This window comes from Ipomoea nil, unplaced genomic scaffold (assembly GCF_001879475.1).
Source record: "Ipomoea nil cultivar Tokyo-kokei standard unplaced genomic scaffold, Asagao_1.1 scaffold1407, whole genome shotgun sequence".
In the NCBI taxonomy this organism is placed as follows: Eukaryota; Viridiplantae; Streptophyta; class Magnoliopsida; order Solanales; family Convolvulaceae; genus Ipomoea; species Ipomoea nil.
In genome coordinates this window covers 598,173-613,545 of record NW_017617835.1, presented here as the reverse complement: position 1 = coordinate 613,545, position 15,373 = coordinate 598,173, and the positions used below count along the sequence as shown (strand labels likewise).

The following is a 15,373-nucleotide window of genomic DNA, read 5'->3' as shown; positions in this document are numbered from 1 at the left end:
GAATGCAGTGTGAACCAAAATCCATAACTGGGAATGCGGTGAACGTGGATCGAACACGTGACCTTCAGATCTTCAGTCTGACGCTCTCCCAACTGAGCTATCCCCGCTTAGGTTAACAGGGCTTGAGTTCAAATTTATAATTCTTTTGATATTGTCAAGGTTGTTTTGAATTCAATGTGAACCAAAATGCATAACGGGCAATGCGGTGAACGTGGATCGAACACGTGACCTTCAGATCTTCAGTCTGACGCTCTCCCAACTGAGCTATCCCGGCCTTTGTGAAGAAGACTTGGGTTTTATTTAAAAAACTTTGATATTGTCAAGGTTGTTTTGGCTGATGTCTACAGGTTATCATTTTTCTTTGGTGTATTTCGCATGTTAAATTTCAGCGCTTGAGAGAAATCCTACCTAAATTGAACGGACTATTTGTGTTACCTTTATTAATAAAATAGAATGTGATTCTCACCCCTTGCAAGATTATAAATTGAAAGGACTATTTCTAAATCTGACCCATAAACGATCTTACATGAGAATTTGTTAAATGATGATGCATCATATTAATGGCAATTGTTATAGTGTACCATGGGTCCACATGAACCATATTTAAAATAGCAGTTGTTACGTCTACTACGCTTTGTGGCGGGCTCAAATTTTTATGTCATTGGATCATCGAGAATGTCGATTCTCCATCCCCAACAAGGAAGGAATGGGGATCGGGAACACGCTCGCCGCACGGACCTTGCTCGCTATACGCACAATGTAATATTTCTAACTTTAGTCAATTTAATCCTTCTGTGATATTTCTTATTAACAATCGTTTAAGGCATGAGTATTTTAGGAATTTCACATCTCACTTAATTTTTTCTCCAATTCTTTCCCCCCTCTGCTAATGCTCAACCTTGCCTCCGCCTAAATTTCACCATTAATTTTACGTTGTTATGTTAACATGTAATTTTGGCTTTCATTTCATTATTTCTATCTATAAATACCATATATAAGTGAGCTCACAAGCAATCAGAATCACCTAATCCTCAAATCGTCTGCAGCAGTAAAAGCAATAGGTAAGAATTTCACAAGCAATCACAATGCTCAGCCTCGCCTCCGCCGCATTGCTCAGCATCGCTTCTATCGTGCGTTGTCGCGTCACCTCTGGGAGGACCGACTATACCGACACCATTGGGCGTCAGAGCTGCCTCTTCGATTCCCGATCTATGATGATAAATTGCTTAGCATCCCGAACAAGGGTTTTCGTTTACCACTGTGATGTTGAATTATGAATTAAAGGTAAGTTTTTTTTTGCATTCCACTTCGACAACCATCGCGAAAACCGAACCAGTTTGTTCTCGGTCAACGCCTAACATCTTGCTAAAATCTTCTTGCAATCATCTTCTAGTGAGAATCGAATAAGAACTTACCTTGTATTAATATATGCTATTGTCTTTGGTTTCAAAAAAAAAAAAAAAAGAAAAAAAAAGATAGGGTTGTGTGGGTTCCACCATTGAACTCTCCAAGTTTTGATTATGTCAAGATATATGCGAGGTCTTTTTATGTTTGGAGAACGATTTTCAATAGGTACCTTTTTTAGTTTTATTATTTAAATTAATATATTTAATATTTATTAAAATTAAAATAATGTAAGAATCAATTTTGTACAATGTAAATCATTGCACCTAAGTTGCACGATAAATTAGCTTTTTGCAAAAATTGTCAGGAAGAAATCCTTACTCTCATTTCATATTTTGTTTCCTAGGAATTAGCTAAAAGAATAGGTCTAATTGAAATGATAGTTGAAGCTGGGAACTTACATTCTTTGCTGAAGTTTAATTTGTCCAAATATTAATGTGACCAAAAAAAAAAGAAGAAGGCAAAGAGCATGAATGAGAGCTATATGTAATGAGAACATACATGTTGCTATATATCGATCATTTATCTCTAAAATTGTGACCTCATTGATGGTATATACTTTTGGATTATTATTATCAACATATATTGTCACATTTTGAGTAAATGACAATATATAAATTAACCACGTTGTTTAAAAATAGGTAAGATTATTGATTCTTATCAAGCGTAGATACCATATCTAGTATGATTGGTCTATCGTTTGCAGTTTACACTTTCTTAAACACATAGCAAACCTATTTGGATACATCTTGTTGCTTCATCTGTTGAGACCATTTTGTCCATTGTTGGATCTATCAAATAAACTCTTCCTTCTATCCACAAATCACAAGCTTAACAATCATTCATTGGTCCAGTTATTACTCAAAGCAATAAAAAAAAAATGGTTGAGTAATTCAAATATTCAATAAAAGAAACTAAGAAATAGATGCACAAATATATACTTATACAACTCAAATGCAAGATATTCACATAACCAAATAAATTTGAAACATGATTTGGATTATAAAAGTCATTGTTCCTCTTTTCACTTACAATCTCTAAGATCATGACTTCAAAGTTAAAAACAACAAACTTCTCAGAGAAAGGACCATCCATGATTCCATGACATATTTAGGAGACATGTAACCACTGTTTCACCAACACATTATTGTAAATGTCAAACAAATTAAAAATAAAATATAAATAGAGAGATCCAAAAATATATTCATTGACTTACTAAGTCCAAACAATGATTTTTGTCCTTGATCGAGAGTCATTATCTTTAAATATTCTGCCTGCTCCAAAATTTGAATTTTTGGGAAGAATATGAATGTCTAATAAATAATAATATATTCCTTGTTTTAAGATCACTATGAATAATCTTCAACCTTGAATACTTGTGAAGGTACAAAAGTCCTAGAGCAATTTCATCAATTATGAAAAAAAACTTTTTTTCCAATCAATACAAACTTTCTTTGCATCTATATAAAGTCAATGATCATAAACAGAATTAATGGAACCTAGCAAGAGATAAATATAGGGTCTCATTCTTGAATTGCTCAATTCCTTGTCTAGACATTTTTGAGAGCTTCTTTGCTGTAATTTTTTTTAACTATTTGTCAATATTCCCAGAATAGATTAACCACTTAATTAGATTTCAAGTATTATGAAATAGATAATAATTCAAATCAAACATAATTTAACATATGCACTTTATATTAAAATATTGAGCACTCAAAAGCTACACATAGAAAAAAACTATTAATATTATTCATACAAAGTTCTCATTTCATACTTCTAACCTGAAATTAACTTCAAGAATCTGGGTATAAATTCAAGGAGCATAATATCTGTGTTTATGAATATAATAATGGCTACACTGCTTCGAGGGAAGAAGGAAAAGGAAACCAAAGGGTAGTAACTCACCATTGAAGCATATAATTGTGTGAAAGTATAATGGTTTGAGTTTGAAAAGATTTATTTAGGGGTTGACTGCGGCTGTGTTGTTGACCAGGCGGAAAATAAATTTGCGGTGAACGTGGATCGAACACGTGACCTTCAGATCTTCAGTCTGACGCTCTCCCAACTGAGCTATCCCCGCTACGGTTGACAACAGAAGAGTTTGAGCAATACAATAACATTTTAAGGGTTTTTTCGCAATATCAAAATGATAGTTTGGTAAATTATTTTTTATCACATCACTTAAATTATCATGTTCTAAGTTTTAGATAAGATAAATCAACCAACAAGCTGGTAGAATCGTACGAATTGGAGGCTAAATTTTTTTTTATTTTTTAACACACATAAGAATAAATGATATAAAAACATAAGAGGATAACATTGGAGGCTAAACTTAATCATCAAGTTGAGGAGCTTACCCCTCCCCCCTCCCCTCCTTCCCCGTCTCCGTCTTCGGCCCGGAGACGACGACAGGGAGGGGGTGGGGTTTTATTTATTTTAGTTTTCATTTAAAATAATTTAAATAAATTAAAAATAATTTTTTAATAATATTAACGCGACCTTAGCGATATCCTAAGAAACATGTCAAATTGCTTAATTTTTGACAATTTAGAGACTTAATTTCACATTTTAAAGTTGGATGGTCCAATTGCACTAGTTTGGTAACTAATTTGAACCATTTTTCCTTTACAGTATGTTTGGTTCACTGGCATATATTTGAAGGAAAATGGAATTGAAATTCCATTGAAAATGAATTCCATTGTTTGGTTAGTAGAAAATAAATTACTGGGAATATGAATTACATTGTTTAGTTGGGTTTGGAATTGTAAGAAATAATGAGTATAAAGACAATTATACCCCTACACAATAATAACAACAATAATAATGGTAATTAAGAAAAGTTGTGATGTCATAATTGTCCTACTTATTTTTCATGGAAAACAAAATACCAACTATCAAGGTGGGTCATGGAAAATATTTTCCTCATTCTTGAGAAAAATGTTTTACAATGGAAGATGTTTTTTCATGAGCGAAACAAAGAAAAGTTAGTTTTCTTCAAATTCAAGGAAAACATTTTCGAGCGAACGAGAAGTATTGAGTTATGTTTTTCGAACTGTTTTTATAATTCACCATTTTAAAAGTTATTTTAATTGTTCTAATTCTTATTTATTATTTATTCATTTATTTGCATTCTAATATTTAGAAATAAAATGTATTATTAATTCATTTCTATTTTACAAATAGAAATTAATAATTTTATTAAAAAAAATATGTTTTCAACTTATGCACAAAAGAGTCAATATCTTCCCTTACTAGAGCTCAAACCATGACCTCCTATTTGAGAGAGTCATTTCATGCTAGTAGACCACAATATCATTGACATTTAGAGTACACTACTTACTTTATAATATTCCAACTAATCACTTTTTTCTCTTCTATTGTTGTTTTGAAAGCAAATCAATGCGGTTTTATTTAGAGATAAACTGAAATAGAGTCAGCCGGGACAACGTCCCAATACATAGTCGTACCATGTTCAAAAGCTGTAAAAGCTAAAGTGTGAGCTATGTAATTCTGTGATCTAGGAATAAAATTAATTGAGCAGAAATCAAACGTAGATATGCAAATTTTGCAACCATCAATAGCATAACCAATATATGATCGAGACGGAGCACTTGGTGAAGATAGGTAGCACTGAAGTGTATGACAATCCGTGTATATCTCTATAGACTGTTCTTCACGAGACCTTAGCCATGACAAGGCCTCTTTTGCACGCGAATGCTTCAGCCATAAGTGGAGAAAACAACTCGGGAGGGAATCGCTGTAGGCCGAAACATAACCACCTTCGGCGTCGAGAAGGATTGCTCCGATCGTGGCCGAGTTCGTGTTGTGATGATACTCGACGTCGACGTAGCACCTTCTCGACCGTGTTGCAGCAATCTGGGTCGCAACGGTAGGCAGTGGCGGTGGAGGCAGTGTTGGCAGCGGCGGTTTCTTCGACTGGTGCACGGTCGGCAGCCGCGTAGTGTACTCGTCACCACGCCTGCATGGTGGCAGCCGCTGCGGCAATCAATTTCTTCGGCATTGGTAGATAGGCGTCCCACACCGCTCAATTTCGCGCTCTCCAAATGTGATATAAAATTGCAGCTGCGTACATAATTTCATTAATGTCTAGAACATTCAAGATTGCACTAAACCATACATGGAAAATATTTATCACAATATTGGGGAGTGGAAGGTTAGATTGAGCCCATATGGAATTTGCATAGCCACACAATACTAATGAGGGCATAGTGTCCTCATTAATGATTCCACACATGGCACAAATTGGATCAACATCTACTCTCTTTATAAACAAATTGTTGGTAGTGAGAAGGATATCACTTATAACCCTCCATAAAAAGGTCTTTCTCTTTGTTGTTGGTTGTTGGTCTACCCGCTTTTTCTCTTCTATTGTATTTCTACCCTTTCCCTAATTTTTTTTCTGCTCTTCTTAACATTTTTTATTAATATGCTTTACTTTAAATAAATAATTGTCAATTATTTAATTTATCAACTTTTAAAATTACACAACACATTTGAACAATTTATATGAAAAATATCCAAGTAAATTGACAATTAATAACCATATAATACATTTATAAATTTTGTAAAATCAATGATTATCAATTTATCATAACATACTTGATAATAATTAATTAAAACACTCATAAGTTTTTAAATGAAACAATGCCCCAATGGTCTATCACTATAAATGTTGTGTATAAAAAAGATTTTAAAAATTTCACAAATTAAAATGAGTATATTTCACTAAATTATAATCTTTGCTCTAATTATTTATATAATTTTATTTAAATATATAATAATAATAATAATAATAATATATTATTATTATTATTATTATTATTAAATGCTAATTAACTTTCAAAAAAATTAATATTATGCAACATATAAAATGAATTTATAATATTAAAAAAATGGCAAAACTCTAGTATCATTAAATTTTAAGATTCTAGAAATCTACTTGTGTTTTTTCTTTCTTTTTTTTTTTTTTTTGGTTAGATGAAGAAGAAACTCATAGTTACTATCTTAAAATCTGTACTAGATAAATTTTATTCTTGAGTAATAGTGTGCAAATCACGCAGAAGAAATAAATCGTCTTAAGAGGATCCTATACAATAAACATGATCGAGAAAGTGTTACAATTATTGAAGTTTTTGGTAATTTTGTTTTTTTTTTTTTGAATAGTAATGCATAATATTTTATAACAATTGACAATTTAATAGAAGATTAGTTGAGTAGTAGGTAATCGGCTATAACGTAAGAAGTTGGTGATGTTGTGAAATTTGTGGACAGAATTTAAAGAAAACAAAGTACAAGACCCATTAAGTGCAATTAATGCAAAAAGGACCTCTTTGCAAAAATTTCAATTTCCTTCTTCCTCAAACAAGCTGGAGATATGTATTAGGTCTAAAGAGGTTTCTAGACTCGGCAAAGCTTCCCTATAACGCCTGCTCAATTTTTATGCATTGTTATAGACATCGCTAATTCATTTGCCTAGGGCTAGGGTTAGGGTTAGGGTTAGGGTTTATTGGAGCAGGGAAATCAAGAATCATCAATGGAGGAGATAACGGAGGGAGTGAACAACATCAACATTACCGGAGGAGGCGGCGGCGGCGACCTTCAGAAGAAAAATCGCATTCAGGTCTCCAACACCAAGAAGCCCCTGTTCTTCTATGTCAATCTTGCTAAGGTTTAACCCTTAACACACTCACCTCCTTGGTTTTGATATACATGTATGTATATGTATATATGTGCAATAGTATAGTATAGATATGAAGTTGAGGGATTGCATATTGATCTGCTAAATCTGAAGTTGAGGGATTACATATTTACATGTATAGTTGTGAGCAAATGTTCTTGAGTATTACTCTGTTTGAATTTAAGGATTGGCCTTTTGGTCTCTGCAGAGGTATATGCAGCAGCACAATGAGGTGGAGCTTTCTGCTCTTGGAATGGGTATGGCTTTATGGTCCTTCACTCCTTTAGCTTTTCCTGCTTTTTTGATTCCTACCCAGAACTTCTGTGTTTCAGAGTTTATATATTCGTTATTATGATGCAACATTGCAATGTGCACAAGTATTTGGCTTGATAATGTGTTTTTATTTTTTTATTTTTACTTATCTGGATGAAAGGTAGTAGTTTGGCATGACTCTTCCATGGCATTCTGAAATTATCTGTTATTAGTCATTAATAAATCCTGGTTATATTGCAGCAATTGCAACGGTAGTCTCAGTAGCAGAAATTCTTAAGAACAATGGACTGGCAGTTGAGAAGAGTAAGAACATTTCTGAAGAAAATAGTTGTTTCCTTGCCATAACATGATTTAGTTACTAATTATGAACAGTAAAGAATCCCTTTGAAAATCTTTATCCGTTGCTGGTTTGGGTTTCCACAAAATGCTGAAGCAAATATAATGGTTGCATTGCAGAGATTATGACATCAACTGTTGATGTCAAAGATGATTCAAGAGGGCGGCCAATCTCAAAAGCCAAAGTAAGTTCTGTTTTCTAGGTTTTTAAATACTATCTACCACGTAGGGATTGGTTTAACACTTTAACATGCTTGAAAATGTAGCCTTATATACTACTTAGCATAGGTAGTTGGTCTGTACTATTTGAATGTGTTACGATATAATACCTACCGTACATGCAGCCTTACTTTTTGCTGCGATGGGGGATTTGAACTACAGTTCTCTAAGTCTAAGAGGCGTCACCTTAGCCAACTAAGCTAAGGATCACTATTGATGATTATGGATATGAGTTATCTACAATCAATTTACGTAGGGATTATTTTCTTAAATAAGTTAAAGCTTGTTTGCACCTCCATAATTTATAATCTTTGCCAAATAGTGGACTAGTTATTTAATGCATAATCTCGATAACCATTTTAAATAAGCTTTACCTAGATACACAGAAGGTTTTAAATGCCTCATTAATATAATACAGAGTACCAAAAACTTTCTGCAGGTATTAAAAAACATGTCAATTATTTCTTTAAGTTGCATAAAAATAGATCATCCTCCATTAGTAGTGAGTTTTCCCCAATTACTAATTTATATAAATGTACCATTAGTTTCTGTGACAAACTGTTGTAGCTCATTAAATTCAATTGATTACTTCATGACCTTGACAATCTCTTGTTCTTGTTTTCAGATTGAGATAGTACTGGGAAAGACTGATAAATTTGATGAAATAATGGCAACAGCTGCTGAGGACCATGGAAATGGTCAAGAGGAGAGTTGATGACCACTTCCGCTTTGTCTTTTTTTTTTTTCGTCTTGGTTTTTATGTATGCTTGATTAGATTAAGTTTAGTGTTTGGCATTTATTGTTTTAATTGGATAAAAAAAAAATTAGAACATTCAGGTCCCTAGTTTGGCTCCTGTGAGAAAGGAAACTTATCTTGTCAAAGCTATTGGTAGTGAACTTGAAAAGCAAGTGATACTTATATCTATCTCAGAGTTTTCTTTTAAATTAATTGTTTTTTGGCATTTCATCTTTGATGGATTTGATTCCTTATCTTTGTACTATATACAATATTAATTTAATAAATAAGTGAAGAGAAGTCATTTATGTGGATATGTAATAATGCAAAGAAATGAATGTAGGTACTAACCAGCCTGGTACCACTTTAAGGTACAAGATAGACCTTTAGATATTTGGGAAGAATTAAAGTTGACTATGAGAAAAAAGATTTGTTCCTAACTACTACTACAAGGTTCTCTATTCATGTTTGCAATCTTTAACACAAACAAGGGTCTAAGCAGATTTGGTCCTTGTACACACTCACATTTGGCTCTGTTTGCGAACATTGACATTTGGCCCTGTTTGTGAAGGTACTGGGGGATCCTTGAAGTTAGAGATTCAACCTTTTTCCAAAGTTAAGATTATTGAAGATTGCTATAGAGAAATGGAGATGCTTTATGACATAGGCTAATGTGAGAGAGCTAAGGGAGACTATTAAGGCTAGATTCCATAATGGGAAATGAGAGTGGAGATTGCTAGAGAGGTTGATCACTTGATTGCAACACTATGTGGAATTTGAAGAGATGGCGTATATATGTGGCCGTGAGGGTGGAAAAGAATTTGAAGAAGGGAGGTTTTAGTTATTCTACAAATTACTCCACTTCATGAAAACCACAAGCTAGCAACCAAGAGAAGTATGGAGGAGGAGACTTATAGCATGTCAATGTCCTAATAAAAGTGCAATGGTGATTAAAGACCATGGGGAGATTGAGACAACTAGTGAAGATAATGATGAAGATGATGAGGAGAAAAAGGAGGAGAGTGATGAATAGTGTTGAGTGTGGAGGTTAAGGAAGATGATGAAACAGAACAAAGGTTTGGAGATCAAGGCAAGTTGACCCGCCAAATAGTTGTTGTTTATCGAGCCATTTCCATTCAAGTATAAGTTGTAAATATTAAATTCATAATGTGGAATGGGCAGAAATTTGTCTGGGATGATTTTGGGAGAAGGTTTGTCTAAGGGACTTGGGAGGAGGTTTCCTAAGGGACTTGGGAGGAGGTTGCCTAAGGGAAAAGCATGGGGCTAGATTTGCTTTGGGGAAATTTGCAGGAGAAGTTTTTCTTGCATTGCAAGTTCTAGGCATTTAATATTATATTAAATGCTTAAGAATTCTCTAGACCCTTTTGGATCCTTCATTCATCAGATCATCCCATCCTTTCTCATCTCATCCGAAATATACAGAGAGTATAGCAAAAATTCTGTAGAGAAAAATAGAGAGTTAATTCCTATTGTATTTATCCTTTTGTCAATACAGAAAAAATTATTCTTCAATTTTTCTTGCTTTGTGTATGATTTATTTTAAATCTTACACTAGAATTTATTCTCAATATTTCCGGTTCAAGTTGCTATTGTAAATTTGGTGGTGTGAACCAGTTTCGATCCTAACATAAGTAAGATTTAAAAAAGAAAAAAAATTATTGTCAATACTTTGTTAATTAAGTTACATCTTGCTTGATACTTTTTCTACTAAGTTGTTGGGATTTGATATCATGAAATGTTCATACCTTGATGATAAAGATTTTGGTTATGTCTATGTTGCTTGTGAAAAGGGTGTTGTTGATACTATATCAATAATGGATTTTTATTTTATGAAAATAAAATTTGCATTCCCTGTTACTATATTCATGAATTGTTGGCGCATGATACACATAGTGAGGGTTTAGTGAGACATTTTGGTATTGCTAAAACTTATGAAATCTTGCAAGAGTATTTTTATCGGCAAAAAATGAAAGCATATATGATGTGCACAAAGTTGTTATTAACAACTTTTATATATATATATATATATATATATATATATATATATATATATATAAGGGCTAAATCTAGAACTATGTCTCATGATTTATATCTATTAAAGTTGAGTATGGATCCACTAAATTTGTTTAAAGTAAGTCCACATTTGTAAAAAGTGGATGGGATGTAAATTCACACATAGTGGGAACCTCGATAGTGTGATTGTGTCCTGCGACGTGGTACACGGAGGATGGTTTGGCAAAAAAAGCTCTAACACCTAACAAGACACACATTGACTGTGGATGACAAAGTGTTGTGGTCCACGCACTTATCCATGACACGAGGTCTCGAGAGTAATATAAAATCAGGGGAGGGGATAGGGGGTGATGTCCGGTTTAGACCATCATCAACTCTATGCATGTTCTCTTTGACTTCTTCCTTAGTCAAATGACTAGTGTGCTAGCAATCTGCAATAGTGGTCCACATAGTTGTATAGACCATGGTCTAAAAATACATAAAGTACATTATTCTAACTCATTAAAATATATTATCTTACAACAAAAATCTATTATTTTAACACATAAAATACATTATTCTAATTCATGAGGTACATTATCTTATTCCAAAAATTTTATTATTTTAACACAAATTTTTTTCAACATTAAAACAATGTCATTTTGAATCTTGATCCACATAATTAAAATATCAATTTTTTTAATAAAGGTAACACAAAAAATCTGTCCAATTTAGCTTGGATTTCTCTCAAGCGGTGAAATTTAACATGCGAAATACACCAAAGAAAAAATGATAACAGCCTAACAGGTAGAGCTCAGCCAAAACAACCTTGACAACATAAAATGAATCTTAAATTTAAACTCAAGTCCTATGAACTAAAGCGGGGATAGCTCAGTTGGGAGAGCGTCAGACTGAAGATCTGAAGGTCACGTGTTCGATCCACGTTCACCGCATTCCCAGTTATGCATTTTATGTAGTTTACATTGCATTCAATACCCCGCACTATAACACTAGTTTTTCCTAGTACATAGTTTCAGGATGAATAATATAAGACAAAACAAAATCTTGTCCCAAACTCAATCTATACTTCCAGTGCAGATTTTATTTTTAGTAGTATAGATAAGATATTTAATTTATCTTTTTTCTTAGATATCTTCTCTAGTTGGTTAACTTGTCTTACGTGCTATAAACCTATAAAACTATAGCTGATATGGGGCACCTTCCAAATCCCATCATATCGGTATGCACATTACCAACTCTTTCTTTTTCTTTTTTAAACCGCCATATACTCAGCTCCTTCTTTGGCTTTCTTCTCCGGCAGAGTAGAGTAGCGCAGCTCCGGTGATGGGGTTCCACCAAGTGTTTCCAAATCATGTGTTATCTATAAACCTTTAACTACTAAGTTAGCGATGTATACTGTCATCAATGTCTAATCAATACGAAAATCATCTTCTTGGGACTTGAGTCTCTCGAGAACCAAATATGACAATATAACCATGCAAGCTATGAATAGAGTGAACTGCAAAACATAAAAGATTGAACATCAAAATTCATTTTGGGTTAGAATTTTGAAGCACAAAAATCCGGGGGGGCATACCACAAGAGGCAGGGTCAAGAAACTCCAAATTGGCCACAATGCAAAAGAGAATCTGCACCCAAGATTTCAGGTTCATATGAGATTAAACTCAAAGATGTATGATAATAAGCATTTCTTAGAGACATGAATGTTAAAACATTTTAACTCTCTGTTAACTGCCAATACTGAAACTAAAACAGTAAAAATAAACCAATCTGAGGCTTAGCCAAAATTCAAGAGTACTAATTCACTACAATAATCAAGTGTGTGAGAATACAAACAACACAACTTGTAAGTCTAAACACAAATTTGTGTAATATGAGCTCTGAAAATAGATTGTTACTGAAAATCTAAATTGCGCCAGGAAAAACTGATCCTACTGGCCATCTTCCCGTTCAACCAATATCCTCTTGCATGCCTCGTAACACATGAAAGAGATTCCAGCAGCCGGGACTATTTTGACGCAGCTCGGTCCTAAACCCCGGTACAGTCCCGGGATCCCTTCGTGTTCCAGTACGCTCACGAGGGCGTGAAGCATGTTTTGGTATTGTCGGCCATTAAGAGCCCCGGCTTGCATATGCTTCCGAGCCACCTCTAGAGGGAAAGTTGCACTACTCGAGATGGCACCCGCTGCAGACCCGATAAGGAGGGTCGCGACGTTTCCAATTTCTTCTTCTTTGAAGATCTGCTTGTAAGCCTTCCTTAGCGTGTCGTACGCAAAATAATTTGTCGCTGCATATGGAATCACTCCGATTAGACTCGGAGTCAGGCCTCTATATAGCTCCGCAGGCCCCTCCTCTTTGACGATTTTCACCAAGGCATCCAGCAGATTCTTGTACACGCCCCTCTGTCAAATACTTACACGTCAATCCAATAGCCGAAAACATGGGAATTGAAGCATGTGCTCCATCTCAACTAAAAGCCTAAGCTGATAGTTGGATTGCACATTAATGGCTATTTGCTCAACAATGGGAACACGAGAAATCAATTTGTGCAGCATACCTGAATAGTCAGCCGAGTTTTCAGAAGCTCGAGTGGGTAAGTACATATAGTTGAACTGATTCCCGCAACGGCACCTGAAATCAGAGAAGCGGGTATAGGTAATTTGGGCTCTTCACCGGGTTTAGGCGTCAACTCTTTTTTGACCGTGTCATAAGCAAACAACTGCAAGCATCAAAAGCGCACGTGTTAAGCCAGAGGTGAGATAAATTACACACTATCTGATCAAGAAAAAGAAAATTAGTCTGCACGGGCTTTAGCTCACTGGTTCAGTAGGCAGTATTTGGGGGAAAAGAAAAAGAAAATTAGTTACTCTAATGGATGTTACTCAAACAATGAAACAACATATGTTAATCCATAACACTAATGTAAGGAAAGATCAATTCAAGAATGAACAAAACTTTTGAATACTATCATTCGGAGATGCAAAGGAATTGGTGACATATCAAAAGTAGCAGCAACAAACAAGAATTAAATAGCTGAAATTGCAAAAAGCTCACCACGACAAAAATTTGATCATGTTCATTCTGGTGATAGTAACACAAACACAACTTCTAAATACAGAATAATAGACATTTTTTACCTCTATCGCCTTGCTTGGCGCAACCCGTATTACATTGACAAGATTTCCTCTAAAGAGGCCTTTCCACCCTTCGTTTTGCATGATATTCTGAAACACTTCGGTTGTCGAGTGTCCATAGTTACCCACCATCAAATGCGTCCTTATTGTCTCAAGCGGAGCAACTGATGTCCTCGAAATTGCGCCCGCAATTGCCCCACTAATCAACCTTCTCAAAGATGGATTCCCAACCTTAATTTTCAACTTAAGACCAATCTTCTTCTTCTTTTTCTTTACCACCCCTTCCTCCACCTCCAATACTTCACCCGAAACTAACTCGGGCAATCCACTCTCCTTAAACCCCATTTCAGGCAGCTTGTACTGTCCAAATAAATTTGTGGGAGAAAGATTCAAACCAGTATTGGTGGAGTTTGGTGGATTAGGGGATATCCCATATCCCATTCCCATCTGTCCCACACTTGCAAATAAGCCACCTGGGTGATAACCTTCATCTTGAGGACACCAGAGAAACCCAATTCCAGAATTTAAGAATGGCATCTCCTCATTGTTTCCAGCCCCTTGTAACCTTCTCCTATCCATATCTAAACTAAACCTTTTGTTTTTCTCTGTATATATATATAAAGGTGCAAAAAACTCTTCAATCTTGGGTAACCAAGACTATAACTTTATATTCCAACTCACTAAAAAACGAAAGAACAAATGAATTTCCGGAAATGGGTAATAGTAAAGTTGGCCAAAAATCGAATCTTTAACGAGCAAGGATTATATAAACGAATAATTTCTTAATCTACGCAAATGGCAAACAGGACGCAGATTTTCCAGCAACTGCTTTGACTACTGGGGATTAAATAACTCTGCTAAAAAATCAAATCTTTGTCGGCTGAAAAGCACAAGAACCTGAAAGGATGAAAATTGGAAAAAAGAAACTATGACAACTTAAAACGAACGAACAAACATCTGAGATAAGGAGGAGAAAACAAAGATGGGCGGAGATTACCTGGCGAGCTTTTTCCTCTTCTTTATCTCTCTTTCCCTGATTGTTCTCTTCTCCCCTTTCTTCTTAGAGAGAAAGGGTTGAAGAGACAAACGAACTATGATTTCTCCTTTGCGTTACCTCGTCGTAAACTAGGCAAATTAAATGAGGTTCTTTTTCAGGGTAGGTGAGAATTGAGAGTTGAGAGAGGGTAGAGATTCGAAGACCTAACAGTCGCCACTCACCAAAGTAGAATATAACAGTGAAAAAAAGTAAATAATAATAATAATAATAATAATAATAATAATAATAATAATAATAATAATAATAATAATAATGAGCAATGGATTATTAAGTTATTTTCAAATGAACATAAAGTAAATTTTGCATTGCAATTCATGTCTTTTATATTTGATTTTTTTAAACAATATACTCCGTATATAATGAAATGAATATAAAATTATTCGAGAGGAACACAAAAAAAAATTTATTAATTTGTTTTATGGTATCAAGTATTATACTAAATCATAAATTGTGAGTAGGTGAGTAATGTTTGATTTTGATCG

The 15,373-nt window shown here is 34.4% G+C and overlaps 2 protein-coding genes and 4 non-coding genes across 6 annotated transcripts; 2 read left to right on the top strand and 4 right to left on the bottom strand.

Annotated features, from left to right (window-relative positions):
• Positions 1-34: 34 nt before the first annotated feature.
• On the bottom strand, positions 35-107 carry TRNAF-GAA. The gene has a single exon. It is a non-coding gene; the product is annotated as a tRNA-Phe (tRNA).
• A 94-nt stretch (positions 108-201) lies between these two features.
• Positions 202-274, bottom strand: TRNAF-GAA. The gene has a single exon. It is a non-coding gene; the product is annotated as a tRNA-Phe (tRNA).
• Positions 275-3,411: 3,137 nt separating this feature from the next.
• Positions 3,412-3,484, bottom strand: TRNAF-GAA. Its single transcript has one exon. It is a non-coding gene; the product is annotated as a tRNA-Phe (tRNA).
• Positions 3,485-6,762: 3,278 nt separating this feature from the next.
• Positions 6,763-8,897, top strand: LOC109186820 (uncharacterized protein At2g34160-like). The gene is made up of 5 exons (XM_019336974.1): positions 6,763-7,093; positions 7,311-7,359; positions 7,616-7,678; positions 7,832-7,896; positions 8,556-8,897. Exons 1-5 carry the CDS (start codon positions 6,959-6,961, stop codon positions 8,643-8,645), a joined length of 402 nt encoding a protein of 133 aa, XP_019192519.1. The 5' UTR covers positions 6,763-6,958; the 3' UTR covers positions 8,646-8,897.
• Positions 8,898-11,559: 2,662 nt separating this feature from the next.
• On the top strand, positions 11,560-11,632 carry TRNAF-GAA. Its single transcript has one exon. It is a non-coding gene; the product is annotated as a tRNA-Phe (tRNA).
• An 842-nt stretch (positions 11,633-12,474) lies between these two features.
• Positions 12,475-15,058, bottom strand: LOC109186819 (adenine nucleotide transporter BT1, chloroplastic/mitochondrial-like). The gene is made up of 4 exons (XM_019336973.1): positions 14,832-15,058; positions 13,838-14,731; positions 13,258-13,419; positions 12,475-13,102 (listed from the first exon to the last, which is right to left on the bottom strand). The coding sequence occupies exons 2-4, from the start codon at positions 14,411-14,413 to the stop codon at positions 12,632-12,634; spliced, it is 1,209 nt and encodes a 402-aa protein (XP_019192518.1). The 5' UTR covers positions 14,414-14,731; positions 14,832-15,058; the 3' UTR covers positions 12,475-12,631.
• Between the last annotated feature and the right edge of the window lie 315 nt (positions 15,059-15,373).

Bases quoted from the DNA above. Each gene is read 5' to 3' on its own strand.
- LOC109186820 (XM_019336974.1), top strand. From the start codon at position 6,959: ATGGAGGAGATAACGGAGGGAGTGAACAACATCAACATTACCGGAGGA. The intron at 7,679-7,831 runs GTAAGAACATTT...GTTGCATTGCAG, and splicing joins TGGACTGGCAGTTGAGAAGA to AGATTATGACATCAACTGTT. The intron at 7,897-8,555 runs GTAAGTTCTGTT...TCTTGTTTTCAG, and splicing joins GGCCAATCTCAAAAGCCAAA to ATTGAGATAGTACTGGGAAA.
- LOC109186819 (XM_019336973.1), bottom strand. From the start codon at position 14,413: ATGGATAGGAGAAGGTTACAAGGGGCTGGAAACAATGAGGAGATGCCA. The intron at 13,420-13,837 runs GTAAAAAATGTC...TGATGCTTGCAG, and splicing joins CGCCAAGCAAGGCGATAGAG to TTGTTTGCTTATGACACGGT. The intron at 13,103-13,257 runs GTATGCTGCACA...AGTATTTGACAG, and splicing joins AAACTCGGCTGACTATTCAG to AGGGGCGTGTACAAGAATCT.